At 43.0% G+C, this 26042-nt stretch overlaps 1 protein-coding gene across 1 annotated transcript in view; it reads left to right on the top strand.

Annotated features, from left to right (window-relative positions):
• LOC120941356 (neural-cadherin-like) overlaps positions 1 to 26042 on the top strand; it is a 140901-nt gene that overhangs the window by 73628 nt on the left and 41231 nt on the right. Inside the window, exons 17-24 of the mRNA XM_040354693.1 lie at positions 3438 to 3721; positions 5281 to 6898; positions 11515 to 11605; positions 14036 to 14220; positions 15076 to 15308; positions 18494 to 18771; positions 21783 to 21997; positions 25061 to 25188. Coding sequence (XP_040210627.1) covers positions 3438 to 3721; positions 5281 to 6898; positions 11515 to 11605; positions 14036 to 14220; positions 15076 to 15308; positions 18494 to 18771; positions 21783 to 21997; positions 25061 to 25188 — 3032 coding nt within the window. The remainder of the gene's footprint in view (positions 1 to 3437; positions 3722 to 5280; positions 6899 to 11514; positions 11606 to 14035; positions 14221 to 15075; positions 15309 to 18493; positions 18772 to 21782; positions 21998 to 25060; positions 25189 to 26042) is intronic.

Here is a 26042-nt window from a genome sequence, read left to right on the forward strand (position 1 = left end):
TCCCATGGAAAAATTTCCGACGGACTTTAGATAGAGTGCAGGTTCTCTATTTTTCCATCGGAAATTCCAACAGAGTTTTGCCCGGTCTAAAGTCCGACCGTGTACGTGCCATTAGGATCTTCCTCTTTGGTATGTCCCACTCATGCAAGCATTTGTCCACACAGTGATGTAATTGACTGTACAGTGTGTGGGTGAGCTTTGGGATGCTTGCTCTCAACAACAGAAAAGTAGCATGCACTTATAGCAAGGAATGAAACTGTGACTCAAATCAATATTTTTGTAACTAGACTTGGCCTTATGCCGCGTACACACGATCATTTTTCGGGTTGTAAAAAACTTAGTTTTTCAGGCTCTAGAAAAAATGAAGTTTTTTTCAACTTCATCATTAAAACGGCCTTGCCTACACACGATCGTTAAAAAAAATGCTCTAGCAAAGCGCAGTGACGTACAACATGTACGACGGCACTATAAAGGCACTATTAAGGGAAAGTTCCATTCGGATGACGCCACCCTTGGGGCTGCTTTAGCTGATTTTCTGTTAGTAAAAGACGATTTGCGCTTTTCTGTCTGTTACAGCGTGATGAATGTGCTTACTCCATTAGGAACGAGCGCTCCTGTCTCATAACTTGCTTCTGAGCATGCACGGGTTTTTCACGTCGTTAAAGCCCACACACGATCATTTTTTACAACCCGAAAAACGACATTGTTTAAAACGTCGTAAAAAAATAGAGCATGTTCAAAAAAAAATTTGGCTGTTTTTCAGAACCCGAAAAATGCTCTGAAGCCTACACACAGTAATTTTAAATTACATTTTTAAAAAACTTTGTTTTTTACAACCCGAAAAATTATCGTGTGTACACGGCATTACAGAGTAAAGATGTTATAAAAGGGCCAACCATGAATAATAACATATTAGGTTTTTTTTTTTTTACTCCAGGAGTGTATAATGAATTTTGAAATTCTAGAGTAATACATTATTTAAATAGACACATTAGATTTTGGTGGACTAAAATAATTTTAGCCTAAAATGTACTGGAGATTTAGTCGACTAAATGCGACTAGAACTAAAACAATAACAGAAGGCTAAGGCCTCGTACACACGATTGGTTAAACAGAGGACAACGGTCTGATGGACCGTTTTCATCGGTCAAAACCGATCGTGTGTGGGCCCCATAGGTTATTTAACCATCGGTTAAAAAAAAGCCAACTTTAAATTTAACCAATGGATTCCTAACCGATAGGTCAAAACCGATGATCGTTAGTAGGCACAACCATTGGTTAAAAATCCACGCATGCTCAGAATCAAGTCGACGCATGCTTGGAAGCATTGAACTTTTTCAGCACGTCGTGTTTTACGTCACCGCGTTCTGACACGATCGGTTATTTAACCGATGGTGAGTGGGCGCGACGGACCATCAGTCAGCTTCACCAGTTAACCGATGACAACGGTCCTTCAGACCGTTCTCATCAGATGGACTGATCGTGTGTATGAGGCTTAAAATGGGGCCAAAACTAAAATGCCATTTTAATCTTAAGACTAAAACGTTTGCTAGCAGAATTAACACTGCTCCAGAGTTACATAGTTACAAAGTTAGGTTGAAAAAAGACACAGGTCTATCTAGTTCAACCAAAAAAAAAAAAATACAATACCATATACAAAATCCTTCACTCACAGTTGATCCAGAGGAAGGCAAAAAACTCCAGCAAAGCATGCTCCAATTTGCAACAGCAGGGGAAAAATTCATTCCTGATCCCCCGAGAGGCAATCAAATTTTCCCTGGATCAACTTTACCTATAAATGTTAGTACCCAGCTATATTCTGTACATTTAGGAATTAATCCATGCCTTTTTTAAAGCAATCTACTTTTAAAAAAAGTACCATGGGCCTCTTGGCTACTTCTCTGATTAATGCTCTCCTTTCCCGACCTGTTAGTTTAGGTGGACGGCCATGTCTTGGTGGGTTTGCAGTTGTGCCATACTCTTTCCATTTTCAGATGATGGATAGAACAGAGCTCCGTGATATGTTCAAAGCTTGGGATATTTTTTTATAACCTATCCCTGCTTTTACCTTCTTCACAACTTTATCCCTGACCTGTCTGGTATGTTCCTTGGCCTTCATGATGCTGTGTGTTCTTTAAGGTTCTCTAACAAACCTCTGAGGTCTTCACAGAACAGCTGTATTTATACTGAAATTACACACAGGTGGACTCTATTTACTAATTAGGTGACTTCTGAAGGCAACTGGTTCCACTAGATTTTAGTTAGGGGTATCGGAGTAAAGGAGGCTGAATAAAAATGCACACCACACTTTTTAGATATTTATTTGTAAAAAAGAAAATTATAATTTTCCTTCCACTTCACAACTATGTGCCACTTTGTGTCGGTCGATCACATAAAATACCAATAAAATACATTTATGTTTTTGGTTGTAACATGACAAAATGTGGAAAATTTCAAGGGGTATGAATACTTTTTCAAGGCACTGTACCTGTTGCACCCCCTACCACCTTTCCAATGTGAATACGTTTTTTTTTTGTTTTTTTTTTCCTTCAGACCACTGGATAGTTCTGTATATACAGCAAATATGTGATCAGCAGAACCAATAGATTAGTGCAGCAGTGCAGTGATTATTATATTTGTTTGGGTTGCTAGTTGAAATAAGGGACTGGTGTAGGAAAATTCTCAGTAAAGTTATCAAAAGTTTAAGGAAGTTTAAGAAAAACTGGAAATGCTTTTTCTCAATTGTTCTTAATTGGAGTGGTCAATGTATATTTGGATTTCAGTCCACTAAGCATTTTAGATAACAGCGGAATGGAGGGTTGAGATTTCTCCATTCTTTCCTTTCACATGGAGCTTTCTTTTCCATCTTAGGCCCCATACACACGGGAGGATTTATCCGCGGATACGGTCCAGCGGACCGTTTCCACGGATAAATCCTCTCGAGGATTTCCGCGGATTTCTATGCGATGGAGTGTACACACCATCGCATTGAAATCCGCGCCGAAATCCTCTGGCGATGACGTGTCGCGCCGTCGCCGCGATTATGACGCGGCGACGTGCGCGACGCTGTCATATAAGGAATTCCACGCATGCGTCGAATCATTACGACGCATGTGGGGGATCCCTTCGGACGGATGGATCCGGTGAGTCTATACAGACCAGCGGATCCATCCGTTGGGATGGATTCCAGCAGATAGATTTGTTTGGCATGTCAGCAAATATTTATCCGCTGGAAATCCATCCCAGGGGATAAATATCCGCGGAAACAGATCCGCTGGAGTGTACACACCATAGGATCTATCCGCTGAAACCCATTTGCTGGGATTTTTCAGCGGATGGATTCTATCGTGTGTATGGGGCCTTATAATTCTAATATTGGTACTGTTTCTTACAAAATATCAGTTTTCCAGATTTTAATTTGTAATACTTTTCCACAGGTGCCAATGCCAAGCTCAGATACCAGATCACCAGTGGAAATGCCAAGGGCATATTTGATGTGGAACCAGAGATCGGAGCAATATTTCTCACCCAGAGTCTGAATTATGAGCAGGACATGCTCTTCGAGTTGAGACTGGTGGCATCAGATGGTAAATGGGAAAATCACACTCTTGTGGTCATCAGCGTGGTCAATTTAAATGACGAGGCCCCGGTCTTCACACAGAGTGAATATCATGATAGTATTCTGGAGGAACTGACAGAGCTCCCTGTACTGGTGCTGCAAGTAAGGACCCAAATAATTGCTGAACTTTTACTCTGACTTTAAGACAATATGTATGATTTGCGTGTTGAGTTCACGCGCAGCATGCACCCAACTCTAGCTTCCTAAAAGACTCTGTAGTCCTTTCTGTTCTCCTAAAGGCCAGATTACTTATTAAACTGTCATCCTGACTTATGGAAACTGTGCACAAAAAAATCAGAGCGCTAAGGACTACTTACCTTTAGTGTCCCTGAGCTTGCTAGAGCTGATCTTTCTCCATTACCAAAATACAATGGGCCAGATCCACAAAGATCTGCCTATCTTTAGGCAGGCGTAGCGTATCTCAGCATAAATATGCACCTAAGATCCGACGTAACCTAGAGCGTAGTTTCCGTATCCAGAATTTGCGCCGTAAGTTACGGCGGCGTAGTGTAAATGTGTCGGCGTAAGGGCGCGCAATTCAAATGACTAAGATGTGGGCGTGGTTTATGTTAATTCATCTTGACCCCACGTAAATGACACTTTTTTTAACGGCGCATGCGCCGTCCGTGGGGGTATCCCAGTGCGCATGCTCGAAATCACGTCGCAAATAGTCAATGCTTTCGACGTGAACGTAATTTACGCAAAGCCCTATTCGCGAACGTTTTACGCAAACAACGTAAAATTTTACGCTGTCCCGACGTCCATACGCCTCATAGACCCAGGGGTAACGTTACGCCGAAAAAAGCCTTACGTAAATGAAGTAAAAAATGCGCCGGGCGGACGTACGTTTGAGGATCGCCGTATCTAGCTAATTTGCATACTCTATGCGGAAATCAACAGAAAAGCGCCACCTAGCGGCCAGCGTAAATATGCACCTAAGATCCGACGGCGTACTAAGACGTACGTCAGTCGGATTGAGCCCACATTCAGTCGTATCTTGTTTTGTGGATACAAAACAAAGATACGACGGCGCATCGTAGAACTTACGCGGCGTATCAATAGATACGCCGGCGTAAGTTCTTTGTGGATCTGGCCCAATGTCTTGTTCTGCACTATGCCTCTATGTGGAGACAGCCATCTTGATAGAAGGGCAGCGATTTGTTTCTTCGTGTCAGAACTGCTACCCTTATAACTGAAATCTCAACCCTCCATTCTGCTGTTATCTAAAATGCTTAGTGGACTGTGATCTGGTGACTAGTGGGTTAATAGTGAAGAAGCTACAGGATTATGTGTAGAAATAACAGATCTACAGAATGGATAATGGATCAGCAAGCAGTAGGTGAGTTCTTTACCAATCTGTGGTATTGGTAAAGTGGTCATGTTCTTGTGTGGCAGGGATGCCTGGATCACAAGACTAACTGAACAGAATTACCAATCCTTTTGTACAGTTATTTGTGTTTATTTAGTTCTATTTGGATGAAAACTAAGCCTATTTTATTCTGGCTAAATTCTTGGATTCACTTTTAAAAATATCTTTATGCAGTAGATCTGTTTTTTTCCATTAACCCGTTTCCATTTTGATTAACAAAGTATCCTTTGAATTTTTGTTTAACGGTAAAGAAAACAGCCATTCATTTTTTTCTTTTGTTTGTTTTGTCCAGGTTTCTGCTACCGATCCTGACCAAGAAGCAGATCAGAGTGCTCTTCGTTACTCCTTGCATGGTCAGGGAGCCAACAGTGAGTTCATCATTGACCAGTACAATGGAAAAATATATGTACAGAAAACTCTAGACCGAGAACAGCGAGCAACTTGGCGCTTCCTGGTTCTTGCCACTGATGCAAATGGTGAAGGTTTGACTGGATTCGCTGATGTGATAGTTGACGTTAAAGATATAAATGACAATCCACCAATGTTCCTGTGCACCTCTGATGGCTGCTTTGTGGGCTATGTACCAGAAAATTCCCCTGCAGATACTACAGTGATGGAGATGACAGCTTTTGACTTGGATGACCCGAAATCTGGGAAGAATGCCATTTTGACCTATAGAATTGTCCAGAATGTCAAAAATGAGATAAACCTTAATTTGTTTGGAATTCATCCTTCTACTGGCTCCATATACACTGTGTTGGGTTCTCTGGATAGGGAGAAGGAGGACAGATACCTGATTGTTGTAGAAGCTAAAGATGGAGGTGGCCTTTCTGGGACTGGAACTGCCACCATTATAGTATCTGACGTGAATGACCACGCCCCGGTATTCTCTCAGAAAATGTACACAGCATCTGTTCCTGAATGTTCTAATGTTAACAGTGAGGTGACTGTTTTACATGCCTGGGACAATGATGAAGGGGAAAATGCAATGATGGCGTTCAGCATTGCTGGAGGAGATGATGACCGCAAATTCTTTATAGAGACAGATAAGATCCATAAACGGGGGATCATTCGTCTAAGGAAAAAAGTGGACTATGAAAAACCCTACGAGAGATCCTTTAATCTGACCGTAAAAGTTGAAGACATGGATTTCTTCAGTGTGGCCTACTGCATCATCCATGTTGAAGACTCAAATGATCATGCTCCAGTGTTCTATCAAAATATGTATGAGTTGCCTGCAATGTCTGAAGATATCTCTGTTGGCACAACAGTGGTTCAGGTATCTGCAGTTGATTTGGATTCAGGAGTGAATGGTTTGTTCTCCTATCACATTCTGGACTCTTCCGATCCTGGTGGACAGTTCTTGGTTGATCATGATGGCCACATTGTGGTCTCTAGGCCATTAGACAGGGAAGCATCTCCTTATCATCGGCTGGTTGTACTAGCCACAGACATGGGTGAGCCGGCCCTCACTGGAAGCGCAACCATTGTTTTCAGTCTTAAGGATATAAATGATAGTGGTCCTGAATTTGAAGTCCAATATAGTCCAATCATCTGGGAAAACTCAGAGTATCCCCATGTTGTACAAATAAACAAAACATCAACATTATTATATGCTAAAGACAATGACACAGCAACTAATGGTCCGCCATTTTCATTCTACCTGTTAAGTGCCACTGTGGGTACTGGTGATTGCAGTCTGACAGACTTTCACAATGGAAGTGCCATGATCACTGCTCTGCGCAGCTTTGACAGAGAAATACAAAAGGTGTTGTATTTACCGATTGTTATTACTGACAGTGGGAGTCCTCCTATCACGTCAACAAATACATTGACAGTTGTAATCGGAGACAGAAATGATCATCCTCATTCTTCTGGACACATGGACTGTACTGTCTACTCATATAAGGGTAACAAATCTCAATTGCGCCTGTTGACAGGAAGCAGGGTTTCTGCTATCCCTTTACATATACAAAGGAGAATGCATCCTAGATATTTATAAGGAATTAAGTTACAGTATCAGCGAGGAGCTCTACAACCCTTATAAAACATTGGGCCAGATTCGCGTAGAACTGCGTAAATTTAAGCAGGCGTAGCGTATCGTAGTTACGCTACGCCGCCGCTACTTTGACAGGCAAGTGCAGTATTCTCAAAGCAAAGTTGCGGCGGCGTAGCGTAAATAGGCCGGCGTAAGCCCGCCTAATTCAAATATGGAACATGTGGGCGTGTTTTATGTTACGCTGGCGTATCAATAGATACGCCAGCGTAACTTCTTTGTGGATCTGGCCCATAGAATATAAATTAAATGTATATACAGTAGGTCATGGAGCACCAAAATATCTTCAGTTTTCTCTATAAACTGTTGTAAGCATGGGTATCGCTAGGTGTGATGCAGGGCAAAAAAACAAGCTGATAGGAGAGAGTGGAATGACATATAAATTAACTCATCAGAATGCTGTGTTTCCTGCCTTTTCCACCCCCAAAATGTTCTGGGTCAATGACGCACGTTCCAGCAAATTATGAAAAATAGGGATATTTAGCTCACACATATTGCAATACATGCTTAACCCTCCTGGCGGTATCCCCGAGCGTGACTCGGGGTTGATTTTTTATACCAAAATCGGTAGCCCCGAGTCACGCTCGGGGTAGATATGCAGAGCCTGCAGCGTGCGCTGGCTTACCTTCTCCTGGATCCAGCGATGCCACCGCGCTGTGTGAGCGAGCGGGACCTCGCTCGATTCACACAGTGTCCTCCTGTGCCGCCGATCTCCGTTCCCTGCGACGTTACGACGCACGGGAGCGGAGATCGGTGCCAAATTCAAAAAAGTAAACAAACACTATACATACAGTATACTGTAATCTTATAGATTACAGTACTGTATGTAAAAAATACACACACCCCTTGTCCCTAGTGGTCTGCCCAGTGTCCTACATGTCATTTTATATAATAAAAACCTTTCTTTCTGCCTGAAAACTGTAGATTGTCCATAGCAACCAAAAGTGTCCCTTTATGTCAAAAATGGTTTTAGATCAGCTAGAAAACAGCGATAATAAATTATAATCACTTGCAGAATTGTGCGATAGCGATTTGCGGGGAAATTCGTCAAAAAAAAATAATAATAATGACAGCGACAATTCTGCAACTGAGCAAATTTCAGTGATTTTGAGTTGATTACATTATTGAATAATTTTTATTTTAATGATATTATTACTTGCTATAATTATTTATAATTATTTATTATATTATAATTTAAAATTTTGTTTTTAAAAAAATGTCATACCCGGGATGCCTATTAGATTCTTGTTTGGTCAGATTTAAGTGAGTTATTCCTAAAAATCACAGGCCTACAGTATAAAACGCCAAATTTCCTTGCAAATAATTGTACCGCTTTCAGCATGTTTTTTCAGAAAGAATCATACCGCCAGGGAGGTTAAGCTGGCCAACCGCATCAAAGTAATCTCTTTTATGGCCAGTCTTACACTGCTTTGTCACTGCAAATGCTATGTTGGACACCATGCCAACATGGGGCATACAGACACAGTAATAAGTGGCTTTAGACACAGCTACTCCACCTATCAGACAGGGATACAGTATCTTGCATGGACAGACTGACACTGTACCAGTTTCTGAAGTCCAATCACAGAAGCAGGACAGAGCTGCCAAAATTGACAGGACAGATGTGAATGAAAATAATCATTTTTGTCAGAGCAGAAGTAATTCTAAGGGATGAGAATGACATCACAAACAGCAAGCATTGCATAAATCTTTCTATTGCATGAACAGTGGTGGAATTCAAGAGAAAAATGTATGCAATACACACTGGTTGTGCCATCACCCTTTAGTCCACCTGGAGCGATATGAACTGGTATGTGTTGCACAAGCACAGTTATATAGATGTCTAATTACCAGGTACACAGATAGACAACTTATTATGGTGTGTATGCATACACTTGAGGTGACGTTCCAACACAACATGTCAGTATTATACAATAATTATTTACACCCAGCTACACCTAATTGATGAGGACCTGTCTCATATACAGTATGTAGATATGGCCGTTGAACATTGACCTTATTGACATTGTACTTAACATGTCCAAATGTCTCTCAGCCTTATCTGGTAGTCTCCTTTTCTACTGATTATTTTAAACAATCTTTCTATTGAATCAAAAGTGGTTGAATTCAAAAGAAAAAAATATATGCATAAATAATTTTATTCAAAAATTGGTAACATCAGTTGACAACATTTTTTGCCATTCTGAAAATTGTGATTGTAACATTACTAATCAAACAAAACACTAACACCATACAATATTGGACCTATAGGATGGCTGTAATATACAGTATATATGAGTGCATACAGCTTTTAGAAGTGCAGAAATCTAATTTTCAGGATGTTACTGAATCATAAACATGGAGGTACACAGTAACTACTAAGCATAATGAAAGAGTATGAATGTATATAATTAGGTTAGAGGGGTGGAGGTGTCGTTGTATGGAGTATGAGCTAATAGATCACTGGCCAATTTGATAGACTTTACTGAAGAGTTGCCCTCTCATAGAGCCTTTGAAATACAGACAACCTAATAGGGGAATGAAGAGCATTCTAGAGTAAATGTAATAATACTAAATGTGAGAGATGTCTTGGATATTTTATTGGGGTGGTAACAATTGAAGATAACAGTAGCAGATGTGGAGAGCAGTCTTGAAGTACATGTAAAAGCTATGAGACAAAGACGAGCTAAAAGCACCTTAAGAGAGAGATGGCACTGAGATACATTACCTTGGAGCAGTTAATCATATAAAGAAATGTTAGCAATTCATAGAGAGAATCTCTTCTTCTGCATAACAGAAAATGCAGCAAGAAGATGAAGAATTTATGGTGGGGGTGATCCAGATCCAGTAATCATGATCCTGGAGCACCAAGAAATAACTGACCCTAGTAGGTTTGGGCCAGATTCACAAAGAATTGCGGCGGCGTAACGTATCGTAGATACGTTACACTGCCGCAAGTTTTCATCGCAAGTGCCTGATTCACCAAGCACTTGCGATGAAAACCTACGCCGGTGGCCTCCGGCGCAAGGCGGGCCAATTTAAATGGGCGTGTGCCATTTAAATTAGGTGCGCTCCCGCTCCGGACCTACCACGCATGCTCCCTTTTCCGAACTCCTGTCGTGCTTTGCGCATCGTGACGTAATTTTTTCGAACGGCGACGCGCGTAGCGTAATTCCGTATTCCCGGACGGCTTACGCAAACAACGTTATTTTTTAAATTTCGACGCGGGAACGACGGCCATACTTTAGACAGCAATACGCTTGCTGACTAAAGTTAGGGCACCAAAAAAAAAACCTAACTTTGCGACGGGAAACTAGACTAGCGGCGATGTAGCGAACGCGAAAAACCGTCGGGAATCACCGTAACTCCTAATTTGCATACCCGACGTTGGTTTACGACGCAAACTCCCCCCAGCGGCGGCCGCGGTATTGCATCTTAAGATCCGACAGTGTAAAACAATTACACCTGTCGGATCTTATGGCTATCTATGCGTAACTGATTCTATGATAGAACAACAGATACGACGGCGTATCAGGAGATACGCCGTCGTATCTGCTTTGTGAATCTGGCCCATTGTCCCTTTAAAGCGATAATTCCACATATGTGACTATGTATGTGCTCATCGAAAGCCACCATTACTGCATGAATGTTATTCCTACCGTGTTTCCCCAAAAATAAGACCTAGGGGTATTTTCCAGGAGGGCTGCAATATAAGCCCTACCCCGAAAATAAGCCCTAGTTTGAGATACTTGTGTACTCCTATAATCCTCTCTGGTATGGCAGTGTGCTGTGTATGTGTCTCTTTGATCTAGCCGTGTCAGGTGCCTTTGGTACAGAGTGGCGCTCAGCTTATCTCCCTGCTGGTCTCCTCCTCCCGGGTGTCGGTGGGGGATCTCGGGGGCCCCTCCTTCCACTGCAGTCACGGAAGGTGCAGTCTCAGTGCAGAGGCTCTGCACTAAATCAACATGTCACACTGTGTGCATACCGATACTCCTGTCTTCACAAGGTATACCGTATTTAACTCACGCAATCCAGACTTAAGCACTAAAATGCTACAGATCTTTATTTCTGCGGGGGGGGGGGGCGGGGCTGGGAGAGGTGGAGGAGAGCAGAGCTGAGGCGTTTGGCACCATTGGATTGCAGGGGCACACACATTGTGTAATGTATTGTGTGCTACTGTAACAGCTGTAACAGGATTTTGGCATTTTACAGGCATTTTTACTTTTTTCAAACTGAGGCTTCCTGACAGGCAGGGAGAGAGAGAAACAGCACATTATAAGACCTACCCTGAAAATAAGCCCTACTGGGTCTTTTGTTCCCAAAATTAATATAAGACCCAGGCTTATTTTCGGGGAAACACGGTAGTTATAAAATAGACAGGTCATTCCCCTTCCCAAAAAATGCACTGTATCATAATAAAATCAACATTTCCTCCACAAATAATGAAAAGTACCATTTTATTTTTCCAAGGGATTCAGCCAGCCATTGCTCTTGGAAAAGTTGTAGCACCAGACCAAGATGACTGGGAACACAAATTGTATCAACTAGAAAGTAAATCAAGGTAAGTGAAATAATAAAAAAATGAAAACTACTGGGAATCTCGACGAGAAAAATAGAGAACCTGTTCTCTATTTTCTCGTCAGGATTCTCAATTTTCTCGTCTGGATTCTCTTTGGACTGTTTTCCGATGAGAAAACCGGTCGTGTGTATGCTTTTCCGAGTCTTAAAAAAAACGCACATGTTTAGAATCAAGTATGAGACGGGAGCGCTCCTTCTGTTAAAACTAGCGTTCGTAATGGAGATAGCACATTCGTCAGCATTCTGAACAGCAGAAAACGATCTGAAAGCACGAAGACTGAAAAGCGCTAATCGTCTCTCACCAAACTTTTAAGTAACACGAGATTAGCAAAAGGAGCCCAAAGGGTGGCGCCATTGGAATCAAACTTCCCCTTTATACTGCCGTGGTACGTGTTGTACTTCACCGCACTTTAGACCGACGAGATTTTGGATTGACAGTGGCCAAGATTCAGGTAGCAATTGCGCCTGCGTAACCATAGTTATGCAGCGCAATTGCTGACTTGCGCCGGCGTAACAAGTTCTCCTGATTCAGAGAACTCGTTACGCCGACTGCAGCCTAAAATCTGCGTGGCATAAGGCTCTTATGCCACGTAGATTTTAGGCTGCATTCTTGCGTTGACCGCTAGGGGGCACTCCCATTGTGATCAGCGTATAGTATGCAAATTGCATACTAACACCGATTCACAAAGTTGCGCGGGCCCTGCGTACGCAAGGTACGGAGTTTCCGTACGGCATTTTTAGCGTAAGGCTGCCCCTTCTAATAGTAGGGGCAGCCAATGCTAAAGTATACCCGCCCTTCCCGCGTCGTGAAATTTGAATTTCACGCCGTTTGCGTAAGTGATACGTGAATGGCGCTGGACGCCATTCACGTTTACTTTGAAGCAAATGACGTCCTTGCGACGTCATTTGCCGCAATGCACGTCGGGAAAGTTTCCCGACGGCGCATGCGCTTTACAATCGGCGCGGGAACGCGCCTAATTTAAATGATTCCCGCTCCCGGCGGGATCATTTACATTGGGAGCGCTTACGCCGGGCAATTTTGCCGGGGCGCCCTCGCAATTTACGGAGCTACTGCTCCGTGAATCGAGGCCAGCGCAAAATATTTGCGTGGGCGCAGGGCAAAATCGTTGCCCTGTGCCTCCGCAAATAAAGCGCAACTCGTACCTGAATCTGGGCTAGTGTGTATGCAAGGAAAGCTTGACAAGAATCCCGTCGAGAAAAACAACGTTTTTTTCCTGACGAGATTCCCGGTCGTGTGTACGAGGCTTCAAAGTCTGTTTTATTTGGCGCCATCAAGATCCTCAGTGCTTGGTCTTTAGCAATAAAATTAAAACACGCACAAATGTGTGGAACACCATGAATAAGAAATCTGCCCAAAAGAGCTTATAGTCTAAAATCGAAATCTACGCATATCTATATCTAGAACACTGGCTACATGCACTCAGTAATAATTACATTTTCTGTGTGATTTTTAAGAGCACAATAACATATTGTCCTTGTTGCTCTTCTTTACTGGGAAGTGTAAACTCTGAACAAAGCAATGATATAAATGCTGTCAAGCTTCTATATACACTATGGGCCAGATCCACGTAGATAGGCGTAAAATTAAGCGGGTGTAGCGTATCGTAGTTATGCTACGCCGCCGCAACTTTGAGAGGCAAGTGCTGTATTCACAAAGCACTTGCGTCTAAAGTTACGGTGGCGTAGAGTAAATGTTCCGGCGTAAGCGCGCCTAAATCAAATGAGGAACAGGGGGGCGTGTTTTATGTAAACTAAGCATGACCCCACGTAAATGACGCTTTTTTCGAACGGCGCATGAGCGCGCATGCTCAGTATCACGTCAAATTTTCTAATTAAATTACGCCCGCTCAATGCCTAGACGACGTGAACGTAATTTACGCAAAGCCCTATTCGCGAACGTTTTACGCAAACGACGGAAAATTAGACGCTGGCCCGACGTCCATACTTAACATTGCGTACGCCTCATAGAGCAGGGGTAACTATACGCCGGAAAAAGCCTTACGCAAACGACGTAAAAAAATGCGCCGGGCGGACGTACGTTCTGAGAATCGGAGTATCTAGCTAATTTGCATACTCTACGTGGAAATCAACGGAAGCGCCACCTAGCGGCCAGCGTAAATATGCACCTATGATCTGACGGCGTACTAAGACGTACGGCAGTCAGATCTAGCCCACATTCAGGCGTATCTTGTTTTGTGAATACAAAACAAAGATACGCCGGCACATCGTAGAACTTACGCGGCGTATCAATAGATACGCCGCCGTAAGTTCTTCGTGGATCTGGGCCTATGTTTATTTTATTGCTTATGACATATTTCATTTAAAAGTGTGTTATGCTTTATTTAGCTACACTTCAAAACATCAGGGTAACCTTAATGCTTTGACATTGCAGGATTTTCACTCTCCATGATGCTACCGGCATGCTGACCATCAGAGAAGGGGCTCTGCCAGGGATGTATAAAATGAGGGTGAGAGTGACAGATGGCATGTGGCCTGATGTGGTCTCTACAGTAAAGGTTGTGCTCACTGACATTACTGAGAAAGAAGCTCATAACGCTGGAGCCATAAGACTTCAAGGTGAGGAAAGCCCCGCAACTGTCCACAAAACTGCCAATATAAGAAATGGGTTAAACAAAGATGGGCTTTGAAAAAAATACAGAAACATTTCCAGTTTAAAGAATGGGCAAATTAAAGTGGAGTTCCACCCATTTTTTTATGTTTGTCTGTGCTGCATGCCCTAATCTCATAGTGTTCAGAATGGACAATGTTTATTTATTTTGTTGCTTGTAAATACCTTTGTTTTGTAGTCCTTCATTACTTCCTCCTCCTTATTAGCCTAGGCTATTAAGTCACAAGGCTATTCGCAAGGGTTTCTGGGATAGGCATCATGTATCCCAGTAGTCCTTGCAAATAGCCTATTTGCATATAGAAGGGGCGGCAACGTCCTCTGACACTCCCGTTGCTATGGAAACCTGACTGAAACCTATTACATCGCTTGTGCAGCACTAAGCAAGGCTGAAATCCAGGAAGTCATACAGTCTGGCTTCATGATGCCCACACTTAAGATGGCCACGGTCTATTTCTAGATTATAAACAAACTAAATGCTCTAACAACCTAACAAAACGGACCTTAGTTTACAGACTAACTTTACTAGACTACATTAAGCTTGTGTATTACAGGGGTATTTATATTTAAAAAGTGAAATTGTGGTTGGAACTCCCCTTTAAGTCTGATTTCATGCATTCCTGCTATTATCTTTTTTTTTTTGGTATGCAAATGGCTTCTTTTAGCACAGCTGAAATAGTAAAACATGTGAAAAGAAGGCTAGAGCTCAACCTGTTGGTTGGATACAATTATGCAGTAAATGTTTTAACCTGTTTATTTTTTCATCTTCAAATACTAATTTTTTTCCCAATGTCTTATATCTCCAGGTATCACAGCTGAAGAATTTATAGCTCAGACACCCAGCATTGGAAGTAGATATGAACAGATGAGGGATCTGCTGTCAGACATAATCCCCTGTAGATGGGAGAATGTGAACCTGTTCAGTGTATTGAATGTTCCTGGCATGGATAACGCAACTGATGTCTGGTTTACAGTGTCCAGACCTCCCTATTACCAGTCTGAAAAACTGAATGGGATTGTGGCTTCCCACCTAGACAAGGTGTGCTACAATCTTTCCACTGTTCAATCTCAGTTCTGCCAACATGGCTCGATTAAGGAAATACTCTACCCAGGGGTGGACTGACCATTCGGGCACTAGGGCACTGCCCGAGGGCCCCATGACACTAGGGGGCCCCATCAGGGTTGCCATCCTCAGTAAAACTAGGGACAGTATGTAAAAATCTGTGTTTTTTTTACATCTGTCCCTGAAATGTCCCTTACCAACGCCATTTTAGTCTAAAAATCCCAAGAATATAGCTGCCCCGCCTCTCCAGTACTTTTTCAGTGTGTGTATACTGTGTATTGTGAGTGTATGAATACTGTGTGTGTGTGTGTGTATACTGAGTGTCCCCACAAGCTATTGCCTGGGGGCCCCATAATCTTCTATTGTCCGGGGGCCCCATAATCTCATTTTGCCCGGGGGCCCCATGAGTTGTCAGTCTGCCCCTGACTCTGCCATGTTCTTTTCCTATTCTTTCTGGTTAAAACTACCTGATAGTTAAACAAACTGTTTGCAAGAGATCATTGAGAGAGATTAATCACATGGCAGTTAACCAGAGTCTTGCTAAAATTCATTAAAGTAGAAGTAAACCCATCAATTTACCAGTTCCCTAACACCAGGGCTGGTGCAAGGATTTTTGACATCCTAGGCGAAACCTCATTTTGCTTCCCCTCCATTGGCTCCACTGACTCCACCCCATTTGCCCTGCCCATGTATACCCCACCTTTTTAATAAAGAGCCCATCAAATGCAGCCTACCAGTGCCCATCAAATGCAGCCCATCAACTGCAGCCCACCAGCGCCCATCAACTGCAGCCCACCAGCGCCCATCAACTGCAACCTACCAGCGCCCATCAAATGCAACCTCACCAGCACCCATCAAATGCAGCCCACCAGCACCCATCAAATGCAACCTCACCAGCACCCATCAAATGCAACCTCACCAGCACCCATCAAATGCAACCTCACCAGCACCCATCAAATGCAACCTCACCAGCACCCATCAAATGCAGCCCACCAGCACCCATCAAATGCAGCCCACCAGCACCCATCAAATGCAGCCCACCAGCACCCATCAAATGCAGCCTACCAGCGCCCATCAATGAATGTCTGCTTGCTTTCATTCAATCGGGACATAGACAAAGTCCTCCATCGCCGCAGCGCCTCTGACACTATGTGCGAATGGAGCGGCGGCTGCCTGCTGAGACTTAGTTGCTTGCTGCAGAGAGAAGAGAGTAGGAACACCAGTGGCCAGGCACCCTAGGCAGCGGCTGCCTAGTTTGCTTAGTGGTAGCAGCGGCCCTGCCTAACACACATGCTGTAAAACACACCCTGCCTAACACACATGCTGTAAATGATAATTGTCACAATTGCTTGTGCTCTCAGCCAAACTGTCAACTGAACTTATAGAGTGTGGGAAACATTACAGGGTATGGAAGCTTCATATCACAGTAGTTTATAGTGCATAGCTAGCATAGCTGTACTTATTTAAAACTGGACTGCAGAAAAATATAAAAGGCACAAATTATTTCAGCTCTGTAATCATGTTTGCTTTTAATACAAGCAATGTAAGTCCTCAATTTGATTTGGAAGTAAGTTTTTAGCAATCTACTGTACAGCTGAGCTCAGATAATGGAGGGAGAAGCAGCACAAGGAGCCAATTAGGTGTGATGCAGGGCAAAAAAACAAGCTGATAGGAGGAGAGAGTGGAATGACACATACATTAACTCATCAGAATGCTGTGTTTCCTGCCTTTTCCACCCTCAAAATTTTCTGGGTCAATGACAAAGTGAGGTCTACATCTTACCTGGTAGCCAGATCTTGCTATTAGTCTCAGAACTAATGGAGGCTCAGGACTCTCTCTCTCTGCTTTGAGAGCCTGCTGCTGGGCGAAAAGACTGAGTGCTGACGGAACACTAAAGTGGTACAAGAATGGCCTGTTTGTTTTGTGGAACCCATTAAGGGGCCACACCGTTAGTCAGGACCTGACATGAATTTAGATAGTGGCTCACAAGCAGATGTTTTATTTTATGTACTGAATAAAAGCATAGGAATATCTACTTGGACTCTTCCTGGGTGTTCCAGTTTTGTGCATAGTTCACCACCAATACCAGCTACTTTTTCCCCTCCTACAATTTTTTTTATTTTTTATGAAACATGTTTTAAAAAGGACATTTGAGATTTGTTGACTATGTACCGTATTTTCCGGCGTATAAGACGACCCCCTAATTTTCCAGGAATTTTTGGGATATACTCACAGTATAAGACTACCCCCTTCCTTCTAGTCTTTCTGGAAGCTGAGGGGGAGCCAGAACCGCTGACAGAAACAGGCTTTTTCAAATCTCACTGTGCCATTACATTACATTCCTCACTGTGCCATTACATTACATGCCCAGACTGTGCCATTACATTACATCCTCAGACTGTGCCATTACATTACATGCCCAGACTGTGCCACTGTGCCATTACATGCCCCCATATTGCCACTGTGCCATTACATGCCCCCACATTGCCACTGTGCCATTACATGCCCCCACATTGCCATTGTGCCATTACATGCCCCCACATTGCTATCACTTGCCCCTCACTTGCCTCTCACTGTGTCATCACTTGCCCCCACTGTGCCTGAACTTGTTGCCCCCCCCCCCCCCCAGTGCAATAACACTCACTTTTTTTTTTTCCAGCGGTGACAGTCCCCCATGCTGCGAGCGCGAGCGTGAATGATTTCAAAGCCGCGCCTTCTCTTCAGAGTGTTCTGTGATAGGCGGCACACAAATTTTCCCAGCAGCGCCTCTGTTCTGTTTCCGCCTATCACGGACGTCTTCTCATCTCTTCCGAGGATGAGAAGGCATCTGTGATAGGAGGAACACAGAACCGAGGCGCTGCTGGGAAGATTTTTGTTCCTCCTATCACAGAACACTCTGAAGAGAAGGCGCGGCTTTGAAATCATTCACGCTCGCGCTCGCAGCATGGGGGACTGTCACCGCTGGGAAAAAAAAAGTGAGTATTGAGACCGTACCCGGCGTATAAGACGACCCCCGACTTTGGATGCATGTTTTTGCATCCAGAAAGTCGTCTTATACGCCGGAAAATACGGTATATAATCTTGTATTGTCTATTTTTGTTTCATAATCAGTAACAAGTGTCTAATGTACATAAGAGGGCATGACATTATATTCTCCACAGATAGAATCTGCACTGGGGGTACAAGTGGATCAGATTGGAGAATATGAGTGTGATAAGGCACAGTGCAGCCACAAGACTGGATGTATTACTGGGAAAACCTACAAACACATGCCCACTATGATCAGATCCCCCAACGTCTCCTTCGGATCAGTGACTGTGGTGACACAAGTCCAGTGCTCCTGTGCTGCCCGAGAGTATCGGCATCTATCCTGCTCCTCCTATCCAGTCAACCCATGCATTAATGGAGGCACCTGCATAGACACTGCACTTGGATACAGGTAAGCTATGGATTATGCTAATAAGCAAAAAAAATACGTGAATGTTTCCACACTGCAATTTTATCCAGGAGACAATACAATCAGAAAATGTTCTCTGATTACCTCAGTCTGAATGTTGTGTAAAATACTGTAGCCAAATTCCAGAGAAATCCTCACTAGTGGGGAGGGTCTTATTTATGAAACATGTGCAGGACAACTTTTCTAATGTGACACTAATTACATTCTGCGAGAGGAAAAACTGCGCTAAACAATAAAAAATGTAATTAATATAGATCAAAGGCAGCAATTTGATGGGATAAACACAAACAACATAATACAAATAAAAACTGCGCCAATAAAAATAAACTAGCAACTAGGTGCTAGTACAAAAATACCAAAGAATAAAGGGCCAGATTCACATAGAATACGGCGTAACGTATTGCATTTACGTTACACCGCCGCAAGTTTTATGGGCAAGTGCTTGATTCACAAAGCACTTGCCTGTAAACTTGCGGCGGCGTAGCGTAAATCTGTCCGGCGCAAGCCCGCCTAATTCAAATGGGGCGTGTATCATTTAAATTAGGCGCGTTCCCGCGCCGAACGTACTGCGCATGCTCCGTTTTGAAATTTCCCGCGAAATGACGTTGCACCGATGTAATTTTTTGAAAGGCGACGTGCGTTACGTCCTTTCCTATTCACGGACGACTTACGCAAAAAAAAAAAAAAAATTCGATACGGGAACGACTGCCATACTTTAACATGGCAAGTCTGAATATAAGCCAAGAAATAGCAGCCGTAACTATACCCCGGGAAAAGCCGACTAGCGACGACGTAAGAGAATGCGTCGAACGCTCGTACCTTAGTGGATCGCCGTAAACAGCTAATTAGCATACCCACCCACCCAGTGGGCGCCAAAGTATTACACCTACGATCCGAAGGCGTACGAAGCCGTACGCCTGTCGGATCGAAGCCAGAAGCCGTCGTATCTTGGTTTGAGGATTCAAACTAAAGATACGACTCGGCAAATTTGAAAATACGCCGGAGTATCAGTAGATACGCCGGCGTATTTCAGCTGTGAATCTGGCCCAAAGTCTTTAAATCCCAAATCTAAATAAATAGTTAGGGTTGCAAATGAAAAAAAGTCCCAAATGTGTAGAGTGGATCACATCAGAGCCCACAGACAGGACAAACAGCACCACCGTGAATTGGACTTCTGTGAAGAAACCACCACCTTATGGAAAGCCGCTTACCGGAACAAACAGGCTCATAAGCAATAAGCATAAATCCATCCGAGCGTTGAGACACCGGACTGCAGGGATTCCAATGAACAGATATACAATGATGAGCTAAATGCTCGTAGAGAAAAGGTCCCGGTTCATGGGTACAGAGAAAAAACAGACCATAGTGTAATTCCATAATTTTTTTTATAAAAACAAGAAAGAATCGTACTTACAAACACGAAGAGTTTAAAAGCATATATAAACAGATGCCGGCCAGCACTATAGGAGGCCTTCCTCCTACCGTTGAGAGCGGTGACGTCAGTGTACGCCATCCCAGACGCGTTTCGTCATCAACAGACGTCCGCGCTCAACGGAAGGAGGAAGGGCTCCTATAGTGCCGGCCGGCATCTGTTTATATATGCTTTTAAACTCTTCGTGTTTTTAAGTACGATTCTTTCTTGTTTTTAGTACATTTTTTACAGAATTACACTATGGTCCGTTTTTTCTCTGTACCCATGAACCAGGACCTTTTCTCTACGAGCATTTAGCTCATCATTGTATATCTGTTCATTGGAATCCCTGCAGTCCGGTGTCTCAACCCTCGGATGGATTTATGCTTATTGCTTACGAGCCTGTTTGTTCCGGTAAGCGGCTTTCCATAAGGTGGTGGTTTCTTCACAGAAGTCCAATTCACGGTGGTGCTGTTTGTCCTGTCTGTGGGCTCTGATGTGATCCACTCTACACATTTGGGACTTTTTTTCATTTGCAACCCTAACTATTTATTTAGATTTGGGTTTTAAAGACTTTATTCTTTGGTATTTTTGTACTAGCACCTGGTTGCTAGTTTCTTTTTATTGGAGCAGTTTTTATTTGTACTAATTACATTCTAACATCCAAAGCAGACTTGCCAATCTGATTGGTGGTTGGAAAGAGATTCTTAGTACAATGGACAGGGTTCACAGTTGCTAAATTAATGCATCCCCGAAATGTGTTCCCAAGCAACATTATCCTAGAATTGCGCATAGGCATGGTTTCTACCAAGGGGGGAAATCTGAAGAGGTGTGTGTCTTTCAATGCCTTCCAACCACCAGTCTCACAGCTACACTCTATGTGGACACCTGTGTTGGTGGCTGCAGTGGCAGTTCCAGCCACATGTTTCCTCTTACTATATACTCATTGTACAAAGATTTTAGTCTGTGAGTGTTTTACTTTTTACTTTTAACATTAAAGACAGCTACACAACCTCAGTGTGCTCCTTCTTGATCTTTGATATTTTATTTTTTTAAGAACAGCCTTTTCTGTTTCTCTCTGTTCTTCAAGGCAAGACCATTTGTCATTTCTTCATCCATAAACTGATTATATTGTATGTAGCTGTGATGTTTGGGGGTTGTTTAGCTCAAATCTAGCACCCAAAAGTTGAAGAAAAGGTGGCAACTCTGCTGCAGCATTCAAGTTTCGGACATTATTAGTGGTCATCTTACTGGCTGATATGGCTAGTGTGGCTCTGCTGTGACTGGAAATGTTTGGAAACCATCCTGTGCTTCCTTTTTCTGTCTTGCACAAACCCAGGCTTGAGGAATTTACATCATTTGTGTTTGGCAAAGGATATTACTGTATAATAATAATAATAATAATGTTTACACTTATATAGCGCCAATTACAGCGTTGTCGCTGTGTCTAAGCGCTGATAATGGTTGTCATTATTACCCAACTCAATGGTACTGGTATGCTAATATAATTTTCAGCAATAGGAATAAAAACCCACACATTCAACTTTCTTGTGTTAAGATGAAGCTGTGCTTTGCTCCTCAGATGTGAATGTCCACCTGCGTACCATGGACCTGAGTGTCAGCAGACAAAACGCTCCTTTACTGCCCCTGCATATGCCTGGTTTCCACCCCTGCAGCTCTGCTATGAAAGTCAGATTTCTCTGGACTTCATCACTGACGTACCTGATGGCCTTCTGCTGTACAATGGTCCCATGTCCGCCAGCAGTCGTGGAGACTCGGGGGATTTCATCGCTCTGGGTGAGGATGCCTTTTGCTGAGTAACTGCACCATAGAACAGATATTGCCATTATTGAATAAACTTCTTTCTCTACTTTAACCACTTAAAGACCTCAGGTGTTTTTCAGATTTGGTGTTTGCAAGACTAAAACAGTTTTTTCTGCTAGAAAATTACTTAAAACCCCCAAACATTATATATTTATTTTTTCTAACACCCTAGAGAATAAAATGGCGGTCATCGCAATACTTTTTGTCACACCGTATTTGCGCAGCAGTCTTACAAGCGCACTTTTTTGGGAAAAAAATCACTTTTTTTAATTAAAAAATAAGACAACAATAAATTTGGCCCAATTTTTTTATATATTGTGAAAGATAATGTTACGCCGAGTAAAATGATACCCAACATGTCACGCTTTAAAATTGCGCCCGCTCGTGGCATGGCGTCAAACTTTTACCCTTAAAAATCTAGATAGGCGACGTTTAAAAAATTCTATAAGTTGCATTTTTTGAGCTACAGAGTAGCTCTAGGGCTATAATTATTGCTCTCGCTCTAACGATCGCGGCGATACCTCACTTGTGTGATTTGAACACCGTTTTCATATGCGGGCGCTACTCGCGTATGCGTTCGCTTCTGCGCGCGAGCTCGTCAGGACGGGGCGCTTTAAAAAAAATTTTTTTTTGTTTTCTTATTTAATTTTATTGATTTTATTATTTTTTACACTAAAATATAAAAAACAAAAAAAAAATGATCACTTTTATTCCTATTACAAGGAATGTAAACATCCCTTGTAATAGAAAAAAGCATGACAGGTCCTCTTAAATATGAGATCTGGGGTCAAAAAGACCTCAGATCTCATATTTAGGCTTAAATGCAAAAAAAAAAAAAAAAAAAAAGGAAAATTTGTCATTTAAAAAAATTACAGAAAAAAAATTGTCTCTTTAAGAGGCTGGGCGGGACTGACGTTTTGACGTCACTTCCGCCCAGCAGAGCTATGAGGACGGGTGGGGGCCATCTTGCCCTCACTCAAGTCCTCACTCTCCAGGCGGCAGCATCGGATCTCCTCCGCCGCTACCGACGGCTCGGGTAAGCGGCGGAGGGCGCGGAAAAGCGGCGGGAGGGGGGGGCCCCTCTCCCGCCACCGATAACGGCGATCTCGCGGCGAATCCGCCGCGGAGACCGCCGTTATCGTTTACACGGCCGCCCGCTGAAAACATGGATATCTCAGTTGTGGCAGCAGCTGCTGCCGTTACTGAGATATCCATGTTTAAAAAGAGGACGTACATATACAGTGGAGGGTCCTTAAGTGGTTAAGGTGCAAAAAGCAAAACAAATTAGTCCATAATACAATGAATATGAAATCTCCTTATTACTTATAAAGTCCAACTCCAAAGAAAACATTTTTTGTGGATAGAGCAGTAAATAATTAATACCTCTTCAAAGCTAACATAAAAGCTTTAGGCTGGGTTCACACATATGTGAATTAGATGCGGTTTTCTTTGCATCCAATTCGCATGACAGGAGAGTGTGACTGGCTCTCAATGGAGCCAGTTCACACATCTCCGGGGAGGCCGCAGTCCGCCATTACATCAGGACCATAGACCACTAGAGCTTGGGGGAGAAGACACTGCGGGGACTGGTGTAGGTATGAGGAGGAGCAAGAGGAGTAAATGTTGTTTTATTGCCCCTATAGACTTAAAGTGATATTAAACCTTTGCTTCTTTTTACAAAAAATAATAAAAAAGTTATACTCACCTGCTCTGTGCAGAGGTTTTTCACAAAGCAGCCCGAGTCCTGGGTCGGGTCTTCAACCGGTGCTCCATACAGGCTCGCTCCCGAGCCATCCTGTCTTCGTCCATTGACACAGACAGGGCAGCTCGGCCTTGCACCCTGCTCCCTCGTCACAGATTTTGATTGACAGCAGTGGGAGCCAACAGCTTCCTTTGCTATCAGTCTACTCGGTGAGGAGGGACAAAGCCTGGAGAGCCACTGCTCACATGCACAGAGCTGGATAGAGATCAGGTCAGTATAAGGGGGGGTCAGTGGGGGTTCTGTGATTTAGAAAGGTTTCTTACATTAATGCATAGGATGCATTAACCAGTTGCAGACACAGAGCACGCTAGACACCCCCAAACAAAATGTCATCATTGTACACAGGGTGTGTCTAGTACGTCCAGTCCTTCTGCTCTGCTGCCAGGATCCCCCTGTCACAGTACACAGCAATTGTGAAATGCCGAGTACACAGAGAAGGTCCCGGCAATTGGAGCTGTAAAAAAAGCAGTCTGGCAATGTTTATAAACAACATTGCTCAGCTGTGAATACAGTAAGCTACAATGAAACATTGTTTCATTTTGTATCTTTCTGTTTATTCATCTACAGATCAAAGGGATGAACTCCCATCTGCAGATGAAGTCAGTTAAAGCAACCTGTGTTTTACCTGTTCTTCAATAAACTTTTTTCTGGATAAAAAAAAATAAGTTTTTTTTTCACTTGCCTGTGACATCCATACAATTAATAATGTGGTTGTCACCAGGACAGAAAGGCCCAGCCAGCAATAAAAATATCATCAGACTAAACCTTTTTCACTCAAATGTGTTTTTGTGTGTGTTCTGATTGGAGAGATTTCCTGTCACTTCCTGCCCTGACAGGAAGTGAGCCGAATTTCCCAATTAGGAACAAAGACAGCAATTAAAAAATTACAAAGGCTGTACTCCTTCCCCCTTCTATCCATAACAAAATATAAATTTGGGCTCTAAGCTTAGTAAATGATGTGCTGAGAAGAAAGTCACTGCACACCGGAGAGATCACTTAGTCTACGACTAAGCCCTATAGGTGAAAGCGTTGGAAGCGTGGTCCTAGATGAGGGCTGTCAATGTGGATATCCTTCCCAATAAGAATAGGACACCAGTGATCCCTCTGGTGTACAGCTGCTTTCTTTTTAGCACTTGGTCGGCAAGCCGTGATGGCTTCTACAACCCACCGACACCCGGGTTTAAAGGTGGGAGTGTGGAGGAGCAGCTTGGAATTAATTTGTCTTAGCAAATTATGTATTGATCATATGTTAATTTTGTGCTTCTCTTATTTAGTGCTTCACAATGGATCTCTTTCCCTCTCTGTTAACCATGGTTCTGGATCTCTCTTCCTGAAGTTTGGAAAAAAAGCCAATGTGTTAGATCAGCGCTGGCATAACCTAAAGATCATGAGCAATGGCAAGGTATAGCCAATGGATATAAATGTAGCAACGGGGACAACCTGTTTTCTAATCTACATAAAGACAGGGAGGCGCTCATTGGTGGTACAAGGCACTTTTATTTCCTTTGTTATCATGTTTTTTAGACTAAACGTATGTGTTACCACCTTGCCTTTGTACTAATATCAGAAAAATTGTGTTTTCTCATAGTATATACTGTATTAGCTTCTGAGTCTAGACTAGTGATGCTGGGACTAAGTTGATATCAGAAATTCAGTTATAGCTGGGGTTGAACTGTATGGAGCAATGTCTTTGCTCAACCTTACCAACTATTAGCTAGATTCGGGTACAGCCGCCTATCTTTAGGTTGGCGTAGCGCATCCCATTTGCACTATGCCGACGTAACATAGTGAGGCAAGTACTGTATTCACAAAGCATTTGCCTCCTAAGTTACGTCGGCGTAGCGCAAATGGCCCAGTGTAACCCCGCCTAATTCAAAATAGGCAGGTAGGGGGCGTGTTGTATGGTAATGAATTCACGATTCATTACCATACATGTAAATGAAGCGCCGATTGTGAATGAATGAATGAATGAAAAACTTATATAGCGCGGCGCATGCGAACTGAATCGCCTCTGGGCGCTTGATGTTTCGTGTCTCATGACATCAAAAGAGCAGAGTTTTGATCTGTCTTCTGAAAGTCAGGTGGTTTTCCTCCAACCGAACGCTGGTTGGTAAAGCGTTCCATAGTCTCGGACCTTGAAAAGCAAACCTTCTTTCTCCTTTGGACTTGTATTTGGTTTTTGGCACCTTGACCAGATTTTGGTCAGTGGATCGCAGAACGCGATTAGAATTGTGAGGTTCTATCTTGTCGCAAAGA

The sequence above is a fragment of the Rana temporaria genome, chromosome 5 (assembly GCF_905171775.1).
Source record: "Rana temporaria chromosome 5, aRanTem1.1, whole genome shotgun sequence".
Taxonomy (NCBI): domain Eukaryota; kingdom Metazoa; phylum Chordata; class Amphibia; order Anura; family Ranidae; genus Rana; species Rana temporaria.